This window comes from Zingiber officinale, chromosome 5B (genome assembly GCF_018446385.1).
Source record: "Zingiber officinale cultivar Zhangliang chromosome 5B, Zo_v1.1, whole genome shotgun sequence".
In the NCBI taxonomy this organism is placed as follows: domain Eukaryota; kingdom Viridiplantae; phylum Streptophyta; class Magnoliopsida; order Zingiberales; family Zingiberaceae; genus Zingiber; species Zingiber officinale.
This window is the reverse complement of record NC_055995.1, coordinates 131,749,918-131,775,526: the sequence shown is the minus strand read 5'-3', so window position 1 is coordinate 131,775,526 and position 25,609 is coordinate 131,749,918. Positions and strand designations below refer to the sequence as shown.

General features: G+C 38.2%; 2 protein-coding genes across 8 annotated transcripts; both read right to left on the bottom strand.

The window, feature by feature from the left end:
* Positions 1–4,150: 4,150 nt before the first annotated feature.
* Positions 4,151–7,239, bottom strand: LOC121986061 (adenine DNA glycosylase-like). The gene is made up of 8 exons (XM_042539845.1): positions 6,580–7,239; positions 6,442–6,501; positions 6,152–6,268; positions 5,928–6,025; positions 4,984–5,531; positions 4,796–4,899; positions 4,470–4,641; positions 4,151–4,359 (listed from the first exon to the last, which is right to left on the bottom strand). The coding sequence occupies exons 1-7, from the start codon at positions 7,021–7,023 to the stop codon at positions 4,546–4,548; spliced, it is 1,467 nt and encodes a 488-aa protein (XP_042395779.1). The 5' UTR covers positions 7,024–7,239; the 3' UTR covers positions 4,151–4,359; positions 4,470–4,545.
* A 1,969-nt stretch (positions 7,240–9,208) lies between these two features.
* Positions 9,209–18,320, bottom strand: LOC121986060 (endonuclease III homolog 1, chloroplastic-like). Of its 7 annotated transcripts, none has more exons than XM_042539840.1 (11): positions 18,138–18,320; positions 17,507–17,613; positions 17,201–17,264; positions 16,101–16,217; positions 15,810–15,928; positions 12,830–12,905; positions 12,649–12,740; positions 10,628–10,765; positions 10,453–10,557; positions 10,254–10,337; positions 9,209–9,506 (listed from the first exon to the last, which is right to left on the bottom strand). In XM_042539840.1, the coding sequence occupies exons 1-11, from the start codon at positions 18,283–18,285 to the stop codon at positions 9,405–9,407; spliced, it is 1,152 nt and encodes a 383-aa protein (XP_042395774.1). In that variant the 5' UTR covers positions 18,286–18,320; the 3' UTR covers positions 9,209–9,404. The 7 variants fall into 7 exon arrangements, with proteins under 7 accessions (XP_042395774.1, XP_042395771.1, XP_042395773.1 ...); XM_042539837.1 differs by having other exon boundaries at positions 9,209–9,523; positions 18,138–18,319; XM_042539839.1 differs by having other exon boundaries at positions 9,209–9,523; positions 12,839–12,905; positions 18,138–18,318.
* Positions 18,321–25,609: the final 7,289 nt, after the last annotated feature.

Sequence of the window (25,609 nt, the reverse complement as noted above, 5' to 3'; positions counted from 1 at the left end):
AGGACTCCACTGTAAAGGGCATATTGATTAGTTCAATGGTAGACGATCTAACTTGTGAGTATGAGTCGTATATTTCAGCTCATAAAGTTTGGGTAGCCCTTAAAGAAAAATACAGTAGAGTAAGTCTGAGCAAGCTTCGACAGTTGACAATCGAATGTATCAATGGTTCAACACCTCAGAGAGATGTCGAACATGATTCGGGAGCTTAAAACTGCTGGTCCTGAGTTGACCGATGAACAATAGGTTCAAGCAGTTATTCGTTTACTTTCATATTCTTGGGAGACCATGAAGCAGACCTTAACTCACAATGAGAGTATCAAGAGACTTTCAATGACGTCTTACGCCATGTAGAATTGGAGGCGGAGAGAGTTGAATCCGCAAGGATTTCTGGACAAACCTATGTGGCTGTAGGTTCTGCTAGATCATCTGGATTCATGAAAAAGAAATGGTTCAAGAAAGGGAAGGGAAAGAAGAGAGAAGTTGCTGCTGTGGGACAAGGCTCAATCAAGAAGATTGGAAAGAAACCTAAAAACAAGTTGACTTGTTTTAACTATGGCAAGAATGGTCACTTTGCTTGGGAGTGCACTGAGCCGAAAAAGGTAAATCCAAGTGTGTTTTCTTTTCCTGAGCATTTTGTTACTAGTTCAGTGTTGTTAGCTGATTCTTATCCTTTGTGGATTATAGATTCGGGAGCAACCAACCATGTAGATCGGGAACAAGTTACATTTGTTGAGTATCGTCGGGTACCAGCTGGCAACAAGTGGATCTATGTAGGAAACAATGCAAGTGTTAAAGTCAAAGGAGTCAACACTTGCAAACTCAACCTCCGTGGTGGTAGTGTTTTGTTTCTACATGATGTCCTGTATGCTCTTGAAATTTGACGGAATCTTGTTTCAATTACGTGTCTTCTTGATTTAGGGTATTGTATTAATTTTTACAATCGGTGTGTTGAACTTAAGATTGACTCAGTGTCAATTGAACATGATTTTTTAACAAATGATTTTATGGTTCTTGATGTAGAACCAGATGTCAATTATGTTATTGATAGTTATTTTTCAAATATTGCTCTAACTAGTGATGCAGATATAACTGATAAGATTTGGCATGCTAGATTAGGACACATAAGACAAGAACGTATGAATCGGTTGGCTAGAGCGAGTCTAATGGGCACTTGAGCTAAGATTCAATTATCCATATGTGAGCATTGTCTTGTTGGAAAAGCAACTAGGAAACCATTTGGTAAGGCTATTAGATCTGAATCAACATTACAGTTAATTCATTCGAATATTTGTGGTCCAATGAATGTGAAGGCTAGACATGAAGTTTCCTATTTCATTACATTTATTGATGATTTCTCTCAGTTCGGTTATGTGTATTTAATTTCTTACAAATTTGAAACATTGGATTGCTTCATTCGTTATATGAATGAAGTTGAGAATCAAACGGAATGTAAAGTTAAGACTTTACGCACTGACCATGAAGGAGAATTTTCATCCTATCCACGTCCGAGCGGCTCGACCTCGCCACTATTGGTCCAAACCCCAACTTCCCTTGCCAGGTTGGGGGGCTTCCATGTCAGGCCTTGTTCTTCACATCCACATTCGAGATTCGGTTTCTTGATTCGTCAGGATGATATTCCTGTAGAATCCCCTCCCTTAATGTGGCAGAGATCTTGCCCCGATTCTCTCATAGGCACTCTAGGAACATGAGGTTCCTGGAGAGTATAAGCTTGAGCTCACTTTCTTCGACCCTATGGCGGTGACATGGTATGAGGCCAAAGAGGCAGCTGATAACCTATCCTTTAGGGCCTTGACTAACGTGATCTTGCTAGATGGAACAGACATTAGGCTAAGTTGGTATCATTCGGCCAACAATTCCCCAAGTTCTAGCAAAATCATCAGGCCATGCGGGCCCAACTAACTGAGTTGGAGGCTCAACTGACTTCCTCCGACTAGGTCCCTTACTTAACTCAAGTAGAGATTGACCGACTAAGGAGGGCATTAGCTAATCAGACAGCGGAGAAGCGTCTGGCGAGGCACAACTTGGACAAGGTCAAGAGGGAGATAGAGTCCTCAGAAGCCTAGGTTAAAAAATTGAAGTTGAGAAGGAAGAAGCAACAAAAGGAAATTGAAAAGATCTACTTAAGAAGCACAAAAGGCTGAGCTGGATGTGGCATGGCTGAGGCCGAAGCAACCAAGGCCGAGTTGGAGGCTAGCAAGACCAAGTCTAAGACCCTGAAGGTGGAACTGGGAGCCACTATAAACAAAACCAAAATAGCCAAGTCACTGGTTGAGTCTTGACTGATGGGGCTAGAGGCTACTTGTGCAACCTCGACTTTTCCTCTAATTTTTTCATTTCTTATTATATTTATCCTCGTGTGTTCACACATCCACTTTAACATCCTCATCTTTACAACTCTCATCTTTTTCTTGTGTGCTTAGTCATAACCTAGCATTCAATAACATATAGTATAGCAGGTCTACGTACCATTTTATAGATTTTTTTTAATTTTTAAATATACTTTATGATCGCAAAGAACACAACATTCCCCTTCATTTTAATCATCATGTTATATTAGATATCTCAATCAACTTCTTCATCTTATTATAAAAATAATCTTAAATATTGAAAACTCTGAGTTATAGATAATTAGTCATTTTCTATCTAAATAATTATCTTATTATGTCTAATTTTACTAAACTTAAATTTCATATATTTTATTTTTACTATACTAAGCTTAAAATCTTTAACTTCAAATGTTTACCACCAAGATTTGAGTTTAACATTATTTTCTTCACGTGTTCACTACCAAAGCAATATCATTTATAAACAATATTCATGATAGTAATGTGTCTTAGAGGTGTCTAGTGAATTCATTCATGATTAGTATTAAAAGATAGAAACTTAAAGAGTTATCCTTAATATAACCCTATCTTTACGAGAAGTATTTCAGTTAATTCATTTGGAGTCTTCACTCTTGTCATTATATCTTCATGCATCTTAACTATTTTAATATACGCTACATTAATATTTTTTTTCTAGAATTGTTCATATAATTTCTCTTGAGACTTTGTCATAAATTTTTTTCTAGGTGGACAAATATCATATGTAAGTTTTGTTTTTGTTCCTATTGTTTTTCAATTAGTTATCCGAGAAGAGTATAACTTCTATTGTAATCTTCTAAGCATGAATCAAATTTATTTTTGGTCAATATATCTCCTTAGTCTTTTTTTTGTTATTACTAGTTCTTAAAATTTTATAATATGATTTATAAGCATAATAGTCTTATAATTCACATAATTTTGTAACTCTTATTTATTTTTATATAGGGTATTCGAATACTTACTCTCCACTAATTATATTTTTTAAATTTTTAATATCAAATTGAATAATTTTATAAGCCATTTAATACTTTGCTTATCTAAACACTTTTATATCTTTGTCTAAATATCATCTGATTCAACTACTTTTTCATTTTACATCCCATTTAAAATTTATTATACTTTTAAAATTTAAATTTGTATACTTCTCTAATCTACTTAAATTACCTAAACTAAGTTGATTATCTAAACCTTTACTAGAAGTTGATAAAAAAAATATTCTTTCATCACTCTTTATTTTTTATCATTGTATCTTAATACATTCATATTTAATATATTTTATTTAAATACCATCTATTATCTTTCTCTCTTAAGTTAGCTCTAATATAAGTGTCCTTTTTCCTTTCTTTTATATCCATTCAAAAATTTTATTATTGACTTTACTCACTATTATTTAAATTCCAATTTTTCATTGCATGAGGTAATGACAAAAAAAAAATCACTTTTGGTGAGGACAACAAAGCATGGTCCTCAACTCAGAATTAATCAATATGTGAAACTGTTATTGACGTGGAGGAAGCAAAGAAGTATAAAAAGAAGGATTTTAGGAGTACTATTGAAGAGTTTGCCTAAAAAAGAAATTTTCAACTTATTGAATTTTTTGCAAAACTGAAGTTTTAGCCAAAAATTCCTTGAAAACAGAAAAAGATTTGATTAAATTTTTGCAAAACTTCAGATATTATCCTTCTATTTTCTTTCTCCTTTTGTATTTTGGTCTGAAAAGACAAAAGATTAGTGTTTGAAGACAAAATATTGAACAAATGAAATCATTTTTGTGAAATTTCTTTGGATTATTTGAGCTCATAATAGTTACCTACATACGGAGTTTGGAGTTAAGAGTGAACCAAACATATATAATTTCTTCTTCTTCCTCTTCTCCCACATAAACTTAACTTTTGTCAGCCAAAAATACAGCCTTGACTCCTTTAAAGGGAAGAAGAAACTCAGAAGCACGCCATCATCCAAAATTTTCCAAAACCTGAATAGCACATCCAGAAAGGTGATTTAAGAGATGGAAATAAGACTGACGAAATGGAATGATAGTGACTCCAAATTCAATAATTACTGAGAAGGAACAAGGTTGCTTACTGCATCATGCAGGAAACACTGTAAAAGCACAAATGACAAGCTAGAAGCAGATTCAATCAGTTCGACAGCATATAAATTAGTCCATTAAATTAAACTTCTGTGCTTCTTTCTTGGATCTCCTGATGGACGTTGTAATTTTTTTTCTTTTAAAATCTTCAACCATATTGTAAACCTGTATTAATAAAAACACACAAAAAAAAAGTATCTATATGAAACCAACTGACATGAACTAAATGTCAAAAGGAAGCTAGTGTTTTATGTGACTAATACCAATTGATAACAAAGGAAATATCTTAATGTCATTCAATATTTGAATCTCACAATACCTTTCGTACTCCAGATGTTAATCCCATGGTCCTTATGGACTTTGCGTCTACACATTTCCATGAACTAGAGAACTGATTGCTTTCATAAAATTGATTTAAACCACCTCCAGAACAGAACAGATGATTAGGAATTTGATCCCATCAAAATTGCTTAAAAAAATTTTCATTATAAAGCGACATGTCCTTACCATTCAGTTTCAGAATCAAGAGCTCAATGTGCATGTGGAGTCTGATGTGAGAAAAAACATGTATGCATTCCCCAACATCTTCTCTCAAAACCACCTCACAGTTCTCCCATATTTTGATATGAAACAATTTTCTCAAAAACTTGTCTACACTTCTTCTTCTTGAGTCAATATCTACTCTTTCATCCATTAAGACACTTGGGAACTCCCAGAGGCCAGCAAGCAATCCTTCATTTGGCCTTTTAACCAAAAGTAGCATATCCTTGTTACTGCACCTCTTTAAGGATTCTTCACCTGTTTCCTCAGTCAACTGAACAAAACAAACAGCGGCAAAATCATGACGCTGCTTTGCTTTTGCTACTTTTGTTGGATAGTCAGTAACTTCAATTGATTCCTCACTCTTGGAAAGAGAAAATGCAACACAATTATCTGAAATCGGGCATGCACAACATTGTGGATTCATAGTGCTGCACAAGGTTGCCCCTAATTCCATCATAGCTTGATTAAAATCTCCAGGCCTCAAAGGATCAACCAATAGTGAAGCTAGCTTCCTACAATGAAGTGCGAATTTAAAAGTTGTATGACTACGCAAATACAAAAAAGTAAGGATTCTAATATCCAAAGGCAAGAGTCAATGTAATTCATGCGCAAGGGTGTGTAGTGCAATTCATATCAAATTAAGTTTGAAATGGAACTAATCAATTGCAAAGGCAAAATACTAAAAACTGGACCAAGAAAACTAGAAAAGAGCTATAAAGAATATCAAGATAGCAGTGTGATCTATATTCACATCTAGAGGGGTGGAAATATGTCAAAACAAAATAAACTGTCCATGTTTCTTTGCTCTGACCTTTGCTGGTTTCAAGAAAAAAGAATTTAAATGGATGGTATTTCTTGGAAGATTGCATCTTTATCATTAATAGATTCATAGCAACACAGATGCATACCATATTCCTTTCACTGTGGCTGATTTCTTTGGGTTGGCAGTAATAGCCTTCAGCCTACTGATCACCCTAACAACATTCCCATCAACAACAGGCACTGCCTGGAAAGATTTACCAATGAACTGGATCATTACATAAACAGTATACATAACGATATTCACCAGTCAATTATATTCATCAGTGAAAGAAGAAAGAGATCAAAAGCTCAGATAAAGTCTACCTCCCACCTCATTGAAAGCTATAGAAGCAATGGCTCCGGCAGTGTAATCTCCAATTCCTTGAACCTTGAGGAGTTCAGCAGCTGTCTGAGGAAACATTCCTCCTTGAACGATGGACTTAGCTCCCTTATTCAACAAGAAAATCGCATTCAAGTTCTTTAAGTATGATCATAACAATTTAGAAATGCAGATGAAATGAAACAATCTGCTTTTTTTTTTTCTGAAATAAAGTATTGCCAATGCCTCAAAAAAAAACAAGAAATTAATAGAAGATAAAGGGGAATGAGTATAGAATGGACCTCCAAAAGAAAGCGAGCCCTTCGATAATACCCCAAACCAGCCCACATTTCATTCACTTCCTGTGAAAAAAAAAGAGTAGACATGAGCAGAATCAGGCACGAGTATAAATCCCTAGCAGTGCAAGGTCAGAACAGAACCTCCTGTGAGGCTGCGGCGAGGTGGTGGATGGTGGGCCATTTGTCCATCCAGCGGTTGTAATAGGAGATGACAGTGGATACCCTGGTCTGCTGCAGCATCACCTCCGATACCCACACAGCGTACGCGCTTTCCGCTTCGACCTTACTCTCGGTCTCACTCCTGTTGACGGTGCCGCGGCTGCTCGTCTTCGTCCTCCGCCATGGCAAGTCGCGGCGGTGGGCGTCGTACCAGTCTAGGAGAGAAGCACGGATCCGGCGCGCGTCATCTGGAGAGAAGTCCTCGATGTCTGGGAGAGGGAGGGGACTGGTATAGAGGTCCTCCCCTTGTCCTTGTGGATCGCGTTCAGTTGATGGCTCCTTCGCTGCTTGCCTCGGCCTTGTGTTTCGCTTCTTGGCATTGCTACTTTCCTCGCCTTTGATTCGTCTCCGGCCACGAGCTTCCATGGAGGAGGAGATGGAGGGGCTGAGGTTCCTGATTTGGGATTGTAACAAAGGGATTTTGGCGCCCAGGTCTGGCTGTCGGAGTCGGGTCCGGTCTGCGCATCTCACTCCTATGAGTATGATACACTATTTAGTCAGTTGGAGCATCCAGAAGTGATTCTAGTGCCCTGATTTTGACTCACTCTGGGATAAGCAATGATATGTTCGTGGGAAAAAGTTCAATGATAGATGTATAAAGTTATGATTCATCATTTCATTTTTTATGAACTCATCACTTTATATGTCTATCCTTGTGTTTTTCCTTAAATTTTTTTCCTTTGAGCATATCATTTTTCCTCTGGGATAGGGATGTACATGAGTTAAACTCTTCGTGAGTTGTTCGTGAACGGCTCGATTAAAATTTGATTCAAATTTGAAGTTGATCGAGAGCCTAATTATTATTGGCTCAGTGGCTCATCAAGTCAAATGAGCCACTAATAATATATATTTTTATAATATATAATATATTTATTTATTTATTAAAAATAAAAAAATCGAGTTCGAACTCGAACCCATAAATAAATATCGAGCTCGAGCTCAACTCTACAAGCTCGAGCGAACTTGAGCTTGACTCGAGCCAGTAGAAATCGAGTCGAGTCGAGCTCGAGCTTGGCTCATTTATAGCCCTACTCCGAGCACTCGAATCACTTCCAAACGCCCTAACTCAATTAGTCGCGCTGCATATTCGCAAAATGCAGGTGAACAAATATATATATATATTCTAGGGCATAAACAAATTGTTCACCATATGGTAGATTTACAAAATAGACAAGTTACTAAACTAATAATCTCTCATATCTCATGTACCAAGAGTCCTTACATCTTAGTTTTCTTTCGTCTTCTAGAAGTCTTGCCTCCAGGATTTTTCATTTGTCATGTATTTGATCAATCTTAACCTGTCAAGAGTTCTCGTCTTTCGACTTCTATTGAACTTCACCATTAATGAAGTATATACTTGGATTTTTTTCATCGGCCAACTCTTGTCAAACTTCTTTTTCTATCAATGCTTACTAACCTTTATTTGTTAAATATCTCTTGATCTATTTGGACTTTCCAATTGACTACACTTATAACAACACATAATATATTCTACACTTGATAAATGCATCAATAAACATAACACTAGTTTAATTTAAACCCTTTCGTAAACATATCGAAACTATTGATCAAACTCGAGCACTTGAAGTACGATTGCACTAACATATAATCTACTAAGTGTTCTTTCCTCCTACAAATTAACAAAATGCACCACAATTCCACAAAATTTTTATAATATAATTATTAACAATGTGGTTTGATCATGTTATTTAAAATGACATATATGAATAAGAAATTTGCAACTAAACTAGTCTATAGGTACCCTTACTTCAACAATGGGAAATTTAAAAATCAACTAATTTATGTATGAATAATTTAACAAACTTCTTTAAGTTTGTTAAACATGTCTGAAAATTTCCACTCACCATCCTATTTATTAGGCCTCGAGGTACCATTTCACATGCTCACACTAGTACCAAAATTACTACATTAGGGTGATAAGTAAATTAATACAATTTTCTACAAAAACAATGAGACTAGAAATCCTATGAAATAGAGTTGAGAGACAACTATTGACAATGGTCGTGATAGATAGAATAGTCAAGGAGTAACTAGAACCTCATGGCAAGCTTGTGAGGAAGCAAATTTATACAACAAAGTGGTTGAGAGAAGAGAGAAAGGAGCAAAGAGGAGAGAAGAGTCTCGGAGTTGGAGGTTTGCCTAAAATGGTTGCCATTGTTGGAGGCTATACCACTTGAATTTGAGGGTAAGGGGTGTAGGCAAAGGGTTTTAGGAATTCAAGGATTTTAGGAGGGAATTTGGGGTGTAGGCAAAGGATTTCAGGAGTAGGAATTCAAGGTTTAGGAGGGAATTGGGGAGTTGTAAATATATCAAGCTTTTGACCAGAAATCCCTGAAATGCTCTCTGGCTCAGTCTTTTTGGAGGCAAGGGGCAAGTGTGTGCGGGAGAAAAAGGGAGACAATAGGTATTTTGACAAGTGATCAAAATTTTGGGCAATTTGAAAATTGTATGTGGCATCTCAAAAAAGACTTGTAATTACCCTTATCAATTAACACAATTGTTTGCATAACATACACCAACATACACAGAGTTCAACAAAACATTATTCCTCAATAAAACATAATAAATTTCAATATACAGACATGCTTTTAGACTCAAAAGAAAGAAAAACAACAAAAAAGAGAAACAAGCATGTAAATCACTTTTTTTTATAACATATAAGAATTAACAGAAGCAGTTAAAGCCTGAAAAAAGCCATGTTCAAATTCCTTCAGTAGATGGATCTTTTAGCTTTTGACTTTGAACTCTTTGTCACTTCCTTGAAAGCAGAGGGACAGAGATTGTTTACAGAGCAGATTCCACACCGGGGCCTGGGAGCAGTACAAATGCTGCGCCCAAATCCAATCTGAGTGAACAATTAAAGGAAGTGAAAAGCAAATACTTACTCCAAGAAAACATAGCTATTCCATTGGGCCTCAAAAAACTAAAGAGATCCAAAAAATAAAATGCATTCCATTTGTTAGTCAATCATGGTTTATGATTAATTTATACAAAACAAATGTTGAAGCATAACTTGTTTGATACGGTCAAGTATGGCTCTCTTGATCCCATATAGACAACTTCTTACCTAGTCCTTTCTTGTCTCTCTAGAGTACAAGGAAAGACTTTTAGTAGATACCAAACATGGGGGGAAAAGTAGAAATGAAAAATAAATTGCCAGGCTTTTTAGGATGCAAGCGTTCTTCCAAACTTGTTTTAGATTTACATACCTATTACTCATCCTTCTGAGTAATCAGTCAAGTTAACTTCCAAAGCAAGAAAATTTCTAGTCTACTATTTGTTCTCTGAAAATGGAAAGTGAAGGGAATATTGCATAATCCACAAAAGATTCAAAATTGTCAATATTTGGTCTCATGCTCAAATAAATAAAGGATTGAGTTGCAATAAGCTTTGAAAGACAACGTAAGTTGCCAAAATCTGTGAGCATGAATAATATTTGGCATGGAGATTAATGGAAGGATAAGTTTCATTTAATCAACCTCAAATAGATGGGCAAATACAACTTGATGGCGATGACAACATAAATTGCACTTAAGTCTATATAACAACATCAGGAAAACTAATATCCACCTTACCAGAAGGGGGTTGATGGGATCCCACAAATCCTTGGGTAGCCATTTTTCCAAAAGCACTCTTGTTTCTTCTGGAGTAGAAGTTTTCTAGTAGAGAAAAAACATTAATGCAATTATTGTAACACTTTATACCACGTACTTTAAGATTGTTTCTGCAAAAGAGAGTTGTTAGACTAGTTCTCACGTCATGAAACAAACTTACCAGTCCAGTGCCTGGACGTGAAACCCATCCTAATCGATTACAAATACGATGCACGTGAGTATCAACACAAATCCCTTGAACATTATTCCATCCAACAATCATCACCTACATATTCAAATAAGCATGAAAAAAATCTGGTCCTAGTTTCAAGAAAGACGGTAAGTGTGACCTGTACCAGATGGGCTATTTTAGAGCCAACTCCAGGAAGTGCAAGCAGTTCATTAACAGAACTAGGGATGTCACCTCCATACTTCCTTGAGCAAATTTCAGCGACTTCCTTCATATAATGGGCTTTCCTCGAGTAAAATGCAACCTATATTAAAAATATTAAAGAGTAACTTTGACACTTCCCAAAGAAAAAAATTTAACTTAAAGAGTGAATTAAACATGATGAAAAGAATAAGCATCTTTTCATTTGTCACTTTTGCAAAGCAGTTTAAGAAATTTCTCTCAAAGAAACCACTAATTTCAAACAGTATTCTCTCGTGGATCCTGTTTATTTCTTCTGCATGTTAACACTCCATGGTAGGTGGCTGTTACATATTATATCAATAGGAATAGGAAATATAGGTATATGATTTAGATATGACTTCACTTGATTGTAGGGATATGATATAGGTTGATTGTAGGGCTTTGATTTAAGTCTAAAATCTAAATACTCTCTATATACGTGTGAGATTGGTGAAAAAATTAATAACACATTTTTTCTTTCAAAATTTCTTAACATGGTATCAAAGCAAATCCTCGCAGTCATTTCAAACCATAGCCTCCTCTTCTCTTCCATTATTGCTCGATGACGACAACTCTTCTCTTGCATTAGTCGCCGTTGGCCTAGGAGGAACAATCGATCACCAATCTGTCATCGCCTAAATTCAGTTACCAAAATCTCTAAGCGTGAGCCATACGTGCTGTTACGAGTTTTCTAGTCCAATCCCACAAGTCAGCGTGTGAAAGTGTGAGCATTCTAAATGTTTCTTGTGCCTCTAAATTCTCGTATGTATAGAGATTCCCACAGCTTTCTAGAATTTTATCCTTGCTCAAATTTAGGCCACCACCAGTCGTGTAGCCAGTTAACTGCTCTACACAGAAGCCAATGGTTATCCGACCCTTGTTGTTGGTTGATATCAGATTAATGGTTCTTGTCTAGGTTCTGGTGCACATTAGTCAACTACTATGTCGACTACTTAGACAACCCTTCTGAATTCTACATCAAACAATACCTTTTGCTTATTGGTTAGTCAACTACCCTGCATCAATTGACTACTTTTGATTTCCGAATTCCAAATCCCTTGTATAGAATATTTCAATTTGTTCATGTTTTTGGATTTAGAATTTAATCAATTGATTGCTTATGATTATTGAATACCTTGAATCTAGAATATTTTGAACAAAATACCTCATTCTATTCGTGGTTTCGATTTCAAGTTTGAGTTATGATTAGTCAATTTTGCAACTGACTTGACTATTTCTAAGTCTAAATATGTTCATTCCCTTCATCCTAAGATATATGTGTGCCCGCTCTCCTCTTTGTACTTTACATTAGCTAGGAGGTTTTCATTTCTCTAGGACTTCATCTTGCCAAGAAGCCTTCATGCTTCTGGTCTTCATCATGCCAAGAGACTACTCGTGCCTTTGGGACTTCATCTTGCTTAGCATTCGATCCTCGCCAACCATCTGGGACTTCCTTGCACTACCTAGCATCCGATTGACCTCAACTTGCTAGGACTTCAATGCCTAGCATCCAATTCACCTCAACTTGTTGGAATTTCTTTATACTGCCTAGCCTACCATCTAGTTGACCTCAACTTGTTGGGACTGCATGCCAAGTAGCTACTTAGGCTTTCATTGTTGCACCTGCAAATTATTTTAAGCTTATCTATACTTGTACACTTGATACACACACACACACACACACATACACACACCAACAATAGCAGCGCAAGAAACATTACTTGTGCTTAGTAGTCTCAAGTTTTGCCCTCGGTAATTTATCAGAACCTTTTGATCATGCCACTCAGCACAATATGAGATTTCAAATATGAATAAAAATACCTCCCATTTAATCAAAATACAATAATTTGATCAATAATCATGTGATCTTCAATTGAATTAAGCATACCACTAAGGAGAAACTTCCATAATAAAAGGTATAAAAGAAATGGTCAGAACTGAATTATATACAGAAAAAGGATATACTGGTTTAATCAAGCTTGCAATTACTGATTCTTCAGTTTTCAGAATAATGGCAGCATCCAGTAAACCCTTCTCTGACAGACGCGCAACTGCACCTGAAAACAAGTGAAGAAACCTTATATTTAGAACTTTATTTAATATCAAACTTGACAATAATTATAAGCCCAAAGAAACAGGGTACTACTGAACATGCCACTGGTAATTGCTCCTTTAGTTTGGCTCGACAGAAGGCAAGATACCAAGATTCCAAATCTTTCTTCCTGGTACAAGACAGAAATAAGTGATGATGTCAAGCATTGGAAGAAAAGAAAAGACGGCAACATGACAAAAGGACAAACATCCAGATATCTAAACATAGGTAATTTCAGATAGAGTGAGTTTAAACAAAGGGAGTGTATTGTAATCAGTTTCTATAATATTACATTAAGAATCTCATTAGCTAGAAGAATGCTTGTATTACTCAGACAACCAATCAGCATAAGGTCATGATCATCATATTACTCTTATCAAATTCAAGGCAATATACTTATAGAATGATGGCCATATATAAAACACTAATAAAATTGTAATATATAAACCTAGGAGGCATCTCAAAACACTTCCAAGTAGCACAAGAAGTGCGGAGTTAGTTATAGGTTTAAAATTTCATGTCGTGTTGGTCATCACGGGCGAATCACTTCGTTTCATGCACTGACCATCAAGTGAGAAGGCGCGAGACGACAAACATACAAGCAATCCCCCCTCCCTCACTTCCCGTGGAGGAAGTCACATAGTTAGTAGCAGAAGAGCAAGGACACTAGAACCACTGCTCTCGATCCATTCCACATGATCTCCTCAGTGTCTGAAAATGACTTGCGGAACCTTATTTTCACTAACTTCAAAATAGGTGTAGATGCCAAGGTCTATCTAGCATCAACAACGCTTCTCAAACTGGCTCATCTCTTTCTCTTCCTCTTCCTCTTCCTCTTACTCAGCTATTTGCCTCTTCCTCTATTGTGCATGAGGTTAAGTGGAGGAGTCAATGAAATCATTAGCAATGTTAGTCGGGATTAAGATGTATGAGTTAAATTAGACGAATAGTTATAAAAATTAATGAAAAAATTAAAATAGGATCGAGATTAGAAATTTAATATTGTCGTCGATAACATTAATGATTTATGTCAAATACATTTAAAATAGGTTATAGTTATAATAAGGATATTTTTAATATTATAGGTCCACAATAAATAAAGTGTTTTTATATATATTGATTGATTCTTTTGATTTAAAAAAAAAATTATAATTAAGCTAATGAACAATTTGGCTTTGAGGTTTTTAATTGACTCATTACACTAGTCTGATTTTAATAACTATACCCTATATAAGACAATGTTTTAACCAAAATATAATTTACAAGTTTTGTTGGAGTAAAAGTTTTGAGTAAAATGTTTAATAACTTCTAAGCTTATACCAACATGACATAACCGAACTTATTGCTCTAATTAGAGATCGAAACTCTGCAAAATTCAAAATTTTAAATCTTGGTTAGTTACCTTGGTTATTCTCGAATTACAATCCAAGTGATGCTCCACTAGCATCACATTAAGATGAAACCCCTAAACCATATTACAATCTAGTTCCCAATCAAAACAAAGAAGGAAAATATGCATGGCTAAATGATTTATCCTCTTCTCATCTGTCCATTTCTTTGGGTGAGAACTAGAGATGTTATATAAGAAGAAATAACAACATTAGATTTCTCTAAAATATTCTCATAAAAATTTAAAATTAAATGGTTATTTGATTGAATTTAACCATAGCATAAAGACGAGATGAATGATACGTATTCACCAGCTCTCTGCCATGAATATTGTTTTTATCCTTTTTATAATGGAGTGATAAAAACAAGACCCACAAAGGACCTGATGGTGGTTTTAGATGCTTGAATACTAGTCCTTTAAATTGATCCTTTACACTACAATATACAAGTGATCATAGTCACTTAAATTCCTTTACAACAAAACAAGTGGAGGATACCTAAGGGTCTCGCACAAGCATTCTAAGGATTTTCCTTCGTCCCATAATTGCAACCTCATGGAGCTTCTACTTAAGTGAGTTGTCCATGTTGCTTGATGGGACAAAGCGCCATAACCTAACTAACAATTGGATCACCTAACAGTACAATGGAATTTTACAGATTCTATATTTTTTTTTATTGTGCTTGAAATTGTCAACTATAAGTTTCTTAATTATAGTCGAAACCATCTTATTGGATCAACCAATGCTTATGGTGTAACTATTGATATGGGTATTAATTACATCCCTCTAAATGAATCATTAGGGCTTATAGACAATTTTATTAATTACTTGAGAAAATTTTCTCGGGTAATTAATAAGTTTAGAGAAGAATATTTTCCATTAATATATGCATTTGGTGTTGGTGCAAGGCTCAGCTTGGCCTTGATAGACCATGGGTTTGAATAATATGTTTATTGTTTGGATATGTCAAGTAGGTCAAGACTCACTAGATACTTGACGATGAACAAAGTCCAAATTGGTCGAGGTCAACTAGGCATTTAACAAATGGGAAATTCGATAAGTATTGGCAAGTTGAAAGTGCAATAGGTAGTTGGCAACTGAAAGACAAATAGGGAGTTGGCAGTGATGGAAGTTAGAGTAGATTAGGGAGAACTAAATGCTTGGCAAGTGATGGTCCCATACCATGTTAAACGTGTCTCTCAGAGTTTTTCCTCAATAGATGCAACCCCGACTTTCTCTCTAATACTCTATTTTTTTATCCTATCCATCCTCGTGTCCACACATCCACCTTAACATCCTTATTTCTGTAATTCTCATCTTCTGCTCAAGTGCAAGCTAAATCATGTTGTGTAAATGGTGGTGTCAACTATTACCACCCCTACCCTACCAATGAGTAACCAGAGCAATCTTCCCTTATATTTTAGATGATAGAAAGGCTAATGAAGATTGTGATATTCAAAAAAAAAAAAATCCTTATGGAAAAACATGTCTGCAATTATCCCCTTGGTTATATATTTGGCACTCTTATCTCTACATTTGTGAGATTAAAAGGATGAGAAATATCAAAGCTTCTGAAAAAGTTTCAAACCTATGAATACAAAGGAAAATAGTGAACAGTTTCAGCCTATAGTCTCGAACCATAGTACCTTGGATGGCAGAGGTTTCTCTTCGCTTTCACATCCCATAGTTCTGAATGTGACACCCTCAGCAAGCGTCATTGTTTTAATTCCGTTAAGGACCTCCTTCCAATTTTCTGGTGCATTAACTACGGCACAATTTAAGATCCAAGTTGAGCAACTACTAAAAGAATTTAATACAAGACATCAAATCTCATAGTTCTGCTGATAAGTTATGCCAAACATTGGTTGAGGAAATAAATGCCTTCCATCATAAAAATGGTAAAAAAAAAGCACCTAGATTCCATATTTCTTAAGTACCTTTAGACGCATTGGATCTCTTACTCTGAAAAGCAGATGGAGAGGTAGAATGTTCTTCTGCAGGGCTTAGCAAAAGATGTTTAATAGAAGCAAATCTGTGTATATCATAAACATTGACTAAAAAAAATTTAGTACATTGTTCAATGCAATGGCTATAGGTAATTACACAACCAAAGCTGCAAATTAAGAAATGGCTCATTTGGCTCTTAGCTCGACTCACTAAGCTCTCAACTCGCTTTACATGTCATCTTTCATGTGTGACCGTCGTAGTTTGTCTCCTCTAGCTCAAGTGCACTCTAATGCTCCTCATCTTGCAATACCATCATTCTCCAATCTATATTAGACCTCAAACCATCAAATCAACATCAACCTTGGCTATGCTTAGTCTACACGTGTATCAAATCTTACATAATTTCATAGACATATCAGACACAAATATTATCATAACTTAAACTTTTTACTCAAACGTAACTTAAATTCTTTACCCAAACATCAAAACTCATGATTGATCCCAATCACTAAGGGCATGATTGCATTAACATTTACTCTAGAGGATAATAAGGTTGAACAGGTGTCAATAGTCACTCCAGGATGGTAATTTGTGCCATTACAAAAAGGCAATTTTAAAGTTAAGTTTGAATAGGCTGTAGCTCTAAAACCATGAATGCAGAGACACAACAAAAGAGAAAGAAATATTTTTTCCCTCTAAATCTCAAATGTATCAAAATGTTTTAGGTTATATAGGTTGCACATTCTAAAAATATCTCCATAATCCTAGGAGCTATACAACAGCTATTCCTTAAAATTAGGAATGTAATAAATGCGATACCTAAAATATCAAAATAAATCTTTCTATAAATAAATCTCTCTATTTTCTATAAATAAAGCCAGTTGAGAGCTTAGTGAGATACCCAATTTTGCAGATAGACTAGCATGTTACCCTCATTCTCAAAAATATTGAGATATTCTTGGAGTAGTTCCCTTTTTGTTCAAAAATAAGATCACATTCATTTATGTTGGAGGAACGTCATGATTTAAACTCTAATATTCAAATCCATTCATTCTGTTAGATCATGTATGTAGATAAAATTTGCCCTTACTAGAGCTAGTAGATAGGTTGACCTCATCGTATGTCAAATCTTCGATGTCAGCAACGCTACTGACCTGCAAATTGAAGCTCATCCACTTTTATTATCATTTCCAATAAAATAGAGACACAAAAGGGACTAGACTAACTTCAATGCATACTTCCAGGTGAAAGATAAAGAATTAGTGTAAGTATTATACCAGAAATCCTTGCTTAAAGGCAGAAATAAAGCTCAATACGAGATTCAAAAGCTTTATAAGAGAAATCTTGAATTTATTAACAAAGATACACAAAGAAATGATATATAGAAGGATCTTACATTTTGATAACCACCATCTTCTCTCTGCCTCTCCCTACCAACTTCTATATTCCTTTTCACCCTTTTCTTTGTAGAATAAGCATGTTTTTCTTTATCACAATTCCTTCCTTGAAAAGGAAAAATTTAGCTTATCATCATCTCAAATAATGAGCATCTTAGTTGAACACAAATGAAACATAGTGAATTTCTAAGACACATTGTCATGTGCACAAGCCAAAAAGAGCAAAAAGAAAGAGAGGGGTCTTAACTTCTGAAAGTTGTCCTTCATAGACGAAACATTAGTGGAGTGAAAAGAATAGACTTTATGAGAAAAAAGCATCCAAATTGTTTCAACAGACAGACAAAAGAGTTTGAATCAGACAACAAAATAAAACTTTTTGCATCTTTCCTAGTTTCAATAAAGGACCGATTAGGTTTAGCAAAGAGTTCATCGATTTCTGGGATGCGCATCTCCTTTCCCATAAGCACGAAAGCCTGTCCTCTAGCACACACATGGAAATAGACGATCTAGTTGCTAGATATTTTCTGGTTCGAGTGCTAGGTTGTGACTATGCAAAGCTCGATAACGGAAATCAACACAAAAATAGGAGATCATAATGAAATATATTGTGGCAGGATGACGAACAAGTACCTGGTTTCAACTCCGAGTGGAGGCGTATGACATTGGACAAGAGAGATCGAGCAGAGCATCTTGTGGGCGGCATCCTTATGGTTTGAGCTCGAGGTGATAATGGAAGGACGGCGGGTGCGAGACGAAAGAGGATGACGGAAGAGTGCATTTGGGAATGGGAGGGAACGGCGAGTGTAACTTTTTATGCAGAGGAGTTAGGTGAAAATTTGAGGCTCTCGTTTGGGCCGCGATTCGACCAAGACGTGGGAGGCTCAATGGCCGACTGTGCTCATGTGGACTGGTTTAGAACACAAGATCAACCTCCGTGGAATGTTTTTAAAATTAATTAAAATGTGATCAATTATCAAATAGCACGTGAATGCATAAAATTACCGTGTTGACTTGAGACGTGTTAACGGGATACTAGGGTGAGTGTATTCATCTTTTACCACCGTGAATGTATAAAATTAAATGTGACTTATCCCGTCCGAAATTGATGAAGACAGAGAGCTAGACAAGTGGTTCTATTATTGATTCGATGAAGATTTCATGTGTTATCTTATAACATGGAGTGTTAGTATCGGATTAGGTAAGGAATCTCTAGCATTAGTCCTCCAACACTCAAGTTAGTACTCAGTTTAAGAAAAAAAATAGTAATCGTGAATTGTAACAAATAGCGTGTGTAAATAAGAAACATCGTGTACCTCTGCATGTAGATGGAGATCCCTTTTATAGTTTCACTGTGCGTTATGCAGACATGTCAAAGTATTAGCACATTTTTCAAAACTTTTCTAAGAAAAAATTGGCCATAAAATGCCCCTGACACTTTTCCTTAAACGAGCCTGTAAATCACTGTGACTTTACATGCTGAAAGCTTCTAAAGGACGATTTGTCAACAGGATATTCTTTGTCCTTTCCGGTATAAACTTCCAAAAGAGTACGATATGATAGATATCTAGTTTCGCTATACACCGACCGGTCGACGGTCACTCAGCCGGGAGCTTGCCAACTCAGCTTTCCAGAACGTAACCACCGACTTGTTCTTCATTCGGCCCTTCATGTTGTAAAAAGGTGCATTGTGTCCGATCGGCCTTGTGCCTGATCAAACCTTAGATTTGATCGGCTATGACGGTGAACCGGGTAAGTTAGTACTTCAATCCAAATTCCATCTCCGAGTTGTGAAGGACATCTGTTCGAGTGGTCCAATCGGCCCCTTCACATCCGACCAACATTGCAAGACCCGCTAGGCCTGCTCGGCCAACCCTGCCTAGTCAGTAATTCCAGGTTCGTCTGACTTTACGATTTTAATCGTTTGACTTTGATCTCTACGTCAGTTGATTCTCTGATTTTGATCTATTTTTTTAGAGATTCAATTTTAGCACAGTATCAGCGACAATTCCTATTCTATTATATTAATCACATATATTATACGTAGATTGTATCATTTGATTTTATAAAAATTATGATTAACTAATATCATATAACATAATCCATTATTTGGGTTGTAACATGTTACTTTTAATTTTATTATTATTAATTGTATTTTCTTTTTCTTTTTTTGATAATAAATAGATTGTCTTGCGCAAATTCCAAAAATTCAACCTTAAGAATATTCATCTATTGAAATTTAAATTTTGATTTTCTTAATTAGTGATGTAGTGATAAAAGAGAGTCATTAAACGTGAGTCAAACATAAAGATAGTAGTTGACGTGGAGGTTAAAATCATGGCAGTTAGTACAAAAAATCAACGAGCTTATCGAAAACGGGCCGAATGGAGCTAGCCGCCAATACCCGCGCGGAATGTAAGTGTTTGATCAGCTAACAAGTTCATCGGAGCATATCGTTTGCCTAGCGAAGGTCGGTGCAGAAAGAACATCAGAAGTTTACAACTTACCAACCAAATGTCGAGTTGACCGGAAGGCATGTCAGGTCGAGTAAGCAACAATCTGTCGGCCCGGGCTACTACAAAGAGAAGCATCTGAAATCGGCCGGACAGGGGAGTCCTGGCTGAGCAGCTATCCCGCTCGGCCAAATAGTGGGGCCTTCCCATTTCTCCTAATATTCCTTTGGGAAATGATGTCACTGACAATGGGGTGAGGTCAACAGGCAAATCGTATGATAGAAGCTTCTATCGTCAAGGATTTGCACGCCCTATTGAGGTAGAGTGTCAGAGACACTTTCTTGACATGTCTTTTCTTAGGATAGTTGGGAAAACGTGCTTGTGCCTTGAGGAGTGTGCATGTCACCTACTATAACACTATATAAAGAGGAGTCCATGCACCGGCGGAGATATGTATTATTCATTACTCTGGTGCTATCACTGTTGCTACATCGCTCTGCCTTATTTCTATTGTTTCGATGACTGACTTGAGCGTCGGAGGGCCAATGTCGGGGACCCCCTCCCTAGCCCGGCACTGACGTTTCTCGTATTGCAAATCGGAACGTAGCCTTCACACGATCAACAAAGGAGCCACATTCTCAGCTAGCATTCTTCACTGCTTTCGGACAGGATTATATTGGCGCCTTCAGTGGGAACGTAACCTGTATTCGAGACGTGGAGATAGAGGACGTTGGACGACTCACGATAGTGGAGTTGACAAAAGAAGAGTTGGATATGTTGGTATAAGCCCGGGCCGCCAAGATTGTGGAGCAACAACAACAGACGATGGTCGGATACACGAGCCCTCGGCATCAGCCGCGGGACAACAAGCTGAGTGTAGAGATCGAACGAACAATATGTCCGTTCGGGGGCAGAATAAGAAGCTGACTGGTACGTACGAGATGCACCGAATGAGTTGATCCCCTTTCATCGAGCATTGTTCCATACACCCTCAGAGGAACAAGGTCGAGCAAACAAAGATTCAGGATCATCCTCAGACGACGCTTCTATGAGAGACGCACGAAAAGGAAAGGCACCAAGAGCTTATGATTCGCCTAAGCAAGTCAATCGACAGTTCTCTCGAGGGGATCTTAGACGATTCACTACCCCGACATTACACTCTAGCGATGATCGGGGAGTACAATAGGACAACCGACCCAGAGGACCATCTGGTCAAGTTTGACAACATGGCCACACTTTATCAGTACACTGATGGAGTGAAGTGTCGAGTCTTTCTCACCACCCTCTTTGGATCAGCGCAGCGATGGTTCAAACGACTGTTGATCAGCTAAATTCATAGCTTCAAGGACAGTCGAGTACAATGACTATAAACCCTTGTCGATGAAATTAACAGTCGAGTGGCGACTATAAACCCTTATCGATGAAATCAACAATCGAGTGGCGATTATAAGCCCTTGTCGATGAAATCAACAGTCAAACGACAACTATAAGCCATTGTCGATGAAATCAACAGTCGAGCAGCAACTATAAACCTGTGTTGACGAAATCAATAGTCAAGCGACGACTATAAACTCTTGTCTATGAAATCAACAGCTGAGCGACAGCTATAAACCCTTGTCGACAAAATCAACAGTCGAGCGACGACTATAAACCCAATAGCCTACGCAAATCAATAGTCAAGCAGCGACTATAAACCTTTGTTGATGAAATCAGCAATCGAGCGGTGGTTATAAATCCAAGAATATACGCAAATCAACAGTCGAGCTGCGACTATAAAATTGAGAACCAGCAAGGTAACAACCGATCAACTGCTATAAAGCCGAAAAGTACTCTACGCCGATTAAAGTCGAGTGGTAACTATAAACTTTGGTTCAATAGTTGAATGGTTGATGAAATTGATTAAGGCAAATTGGACATCCGACCTACATTGAAATGATCAACCAGATGGCTAAACAAACAATCACTAAGAAGAGCGGAAGCATAAGGATTCACACTTGAAATATTTTTACTAGTATTACCAGACCGTAAAAACGGGAAGCCGACCAGGCTTATAGAGTCGTTCGGAAAGGCATGGAAGGATGCTTGAATCATTTAATAGAAGTTGAAAAGTGTCGAAATGGCGGAGATTACAAGAAGCAACTAAAATCTAGACAGAAGACTAATCAAGGTAGTCGAGCACATCATCCAGCAGCAACTCGGTGAGCTTCTCCCTGTTTATGATTTTGTTGGTCGGCACGGGAGAAAGATAGTCGTTGTCCTTCAACTATTGGAGGGTACCATCAATGTCGCAATTGAAGAGGCGAAGAGCTCGATCGGTGAGCTTGTCATTAAAAGGGTCCGAGCGGAGATAGGTGTGCTTGAAAACTTCAACCGCCCGGGCTCTTCCTCATGGTGTGTCTTAAGAGTCGCTTGGGATGAATCCAATTCAGCTTTCAGCAAAGTCAACTCAGAATCTTTGGCATCCAGCTGGAGCTTCGTAGTTGCCTATTTCGCAAATTGGTTGTCCCGTTCAGTAAAGTAGCCTCCGCCTCCTTCAAATTTTGAGCCAAAAGTGCGAGCCTCTTTGTTCTTAAGGTTCAAGTCCTTGATGGCTCAAACCTTTCGGATGTTGACTGAATTGATCTTCGACTTAAAGATGTTAGCCTGCTTGAGTAGTCGCTCGATTTGTTGGGCCTGCTCAGCATTCTTACTCTTCTCTGCTTGAAGCGCCCACTTGGAGCCCACTAGTTGCCCAGAGCTCCTTTCCCAGTCGGCATTTAGCTGAGCTACCTCTGCAGTCAACTGCTTAAGCTGAGCCTGGGAAGCCTCCGGATGTCCGCTCGGGGTGCACAGTTGTTGCACCTGATGCTCCAAAAAGAACAACCTCTGGCACATTGCCAGACTTTTGACTCAGAACTACAACAAAATAAGTTGAGTGTTGGTCGGGAAATAAACAAGTAAACATAAGGCTGATAAACATACCCGAGTGACCTTCTAAATATGGTCGTCCGTGAGCTCCCCTGGTGAAATGGTCGTCGCATGGGCCTAGACTTGTGTCAGCGGTCCTTGAATCTTGATCTAGTGCACGAAGGAGCATAACTTAGAGTCGTTCGGATAGCGCCACTCATCCGTTAGTAAATGAATGATGGATGTTATGTGCTTCTGGTCGCACGGACCTAAAGGCTTGGAGGTCGCCTGGCCGGTGGACTTGATTATGGGAGAAAATCGAATAGTGGATACTTAGGCGGCCGACAAGGAGGATTGCGGGGGCAGGTACACGATGAGCTACGCGCATATCGTCCTTAACGGTAGACTAGATAAAGAAGGTGTCCGGTCAGACAACAGAGGAGTGGGAACCGATGTTGTCCCCTGTTTAGCAAAAGCAAGGGATGAATTCTCACCCTACTCAAACAATGGATGCGAGGCAACATGAGAGGGAATTTGTAGTGCAGAGGTAGCTAAATGGGATGAACCTTCCCCTTGATGCCTCTTGCGTCGTGTGAGTAAAGGCTCGCCTGAGGTCGCTGACTCCGAGGGCACCATGATTGGCAATAGTGATGGTTGCTCGAGAGAGAGTTCAGTTGTGGCGGCCACAGCGTTGCTAGCCGCCGTTAGGCTAGCCCCTGCTTCGCTAGCCGCTACATCGCCGATCGGGTCGTTGGATTGGTCAACCAGTAGCAATCCGCAACTTTCTAGCTCGACAAAGCTCGTGGTGTTAATCTTCGCGTCCGTAAGCCTACTCTTGCCACTCAGATGTGCCTCAACATGATCTAAGCTGCAACAAACGAAGAAAAATTAGTTAGATTCAAAGATGAGAAGAAGAAAGCGTACCTAGGGTGAGACGTAGTCACGTTCGGATCGAGCTCAACCCGAATATATATAAAACACTCTCCAATAACAGCCAATAGACATGATACTTCTAACCAGCCAAACTGGAGCCTGCTTGGAGATAGTTTGATTGGATTCGATATCTGCTAAGCGACGGAGACTTCATCACCTCCATCTATCCGCTGGTCAAAAAGTCGGGCCGATCAGGAAAACGAATAAAGAAGTAATACTCCCTCTAGTGTTTATTGGAGGTCGGCATTTTGTCAAAAATGCTAGCGCCCACTCAAGCTTAGAACAAAAAGATCTCTGGCTCGGATAGCTTAGGATAATAAAAATTGAATACCTGCGGCACTAAAGGGATGCCCTACAGATGAAATAACACGACTACTCCACATAGCAACCTAAAGGAGTTATACACTATTTGGTGCAAGGAGATACGGAAGTATTTACACACAGCTAAGAAGAAAGGGTTGTTGGTACCCCAAGGTTGTTTTGATGTGATCAAACAAGTTAAGTTAGGTCCTATTGTATTTAACCTTGCGTCTAAGTGTGCAGGATCTTAGGAGCACAAGAAGTCGAACAAAAAACGCAGCTAGTGAGAATGATGGCACGGGAAAGAGCCGACGGCTAGGTGCATCTGACGGACGAGGAGCAATGAAAAAGTACGCGAGCGGACGAGAAGGAGGCACGCAACGTTTCCGAGGGACGAGAAGCTGAAGTGGAATGTTGCTCGAGAAGGCCGGAAGTTGGGTTTGAGTGAGCCATATTCCGGATAATCGAAAGCATCCAAGAGAGCGGAGCCGGAACGGAAGACCCAGACTGAGGCAAACAACACCAGAGCAGAGGGTCCGGACTGAAAAAGTCAACCCTGTTGACTTTATGGGTCCGAGCGCCCTGAGTCCGGGCGCCCGGAATATGATTTTTATCATGTTCGATGTGGACGTTGACCGACGCATCGAGGATAGAATTCTATCCCACTCCAAGCGCTTAGAACCCTTCCAGGCGCCTCGACTAAGGCTATAAATACAGCCTTGGTCCAGAAGCTAAAGAACAACACACTTTAGTTTCCATTTAGCTTCTCATTTTCTGTGCTTCATTGCTGTAACGAGGCTTCTCCGTCTGAAGGAGATCTTTAGTGCGCGTTCACTTCCTTGGATTAACAACCTCCCCGGTTATAACCAAGTAAATCCTTCGAGCCTTAGTCTTGCAGTTTATTTCTTATTTTATTTAATGCAAGTGTTCCTTTAAGTCCGAGAAAGCTTTGTTTTTGATTTTGTGCAGGGCTATTCAATCTCCCCTTTTAGTAGGCTAACGAGCCCTAACAAGTGGTATAAGAGTCAGGACGCTTCAGGAGGACTAACCGTCGATCGAAGCACCGAATCAATGGTCAGACCGAGCATATACCCACCGAAGTTCAAGGGGGAGCTCGCTAGCTGGAAAAACTGAATACAGGTATTCTTTAAAACCAACTTTGAATTGTTTTTAATAATGAAGTTCGGTTTTTTAGCACCCGAGGGTAAGGAAGAATGTCGGAGGACGAAGAAGGAGCAGATCGACTACGTGGCAAATGGAAAAGCAGAATTCATCTATTGAGCGTCCTTCCGTCACAAGAAGTCAACCGGATCAACACCTACAACTCAGCAAAGGAGCTTTAGGAGAAGTTTCTTGAGCTACATGAAGAGACGTCCAAAGCCAAGCTCGCGAAACGGGATTTACTTCACGACCAGTTCACCAATCTACGATTTGAAGAAGATGAAACGATTACACATCTTCACTCGAGGATAAAGGAGGTCATCACTGAACTTTCGAATCTCAGAGAAAAGGTAAGCAACCAAGATTCGCTAA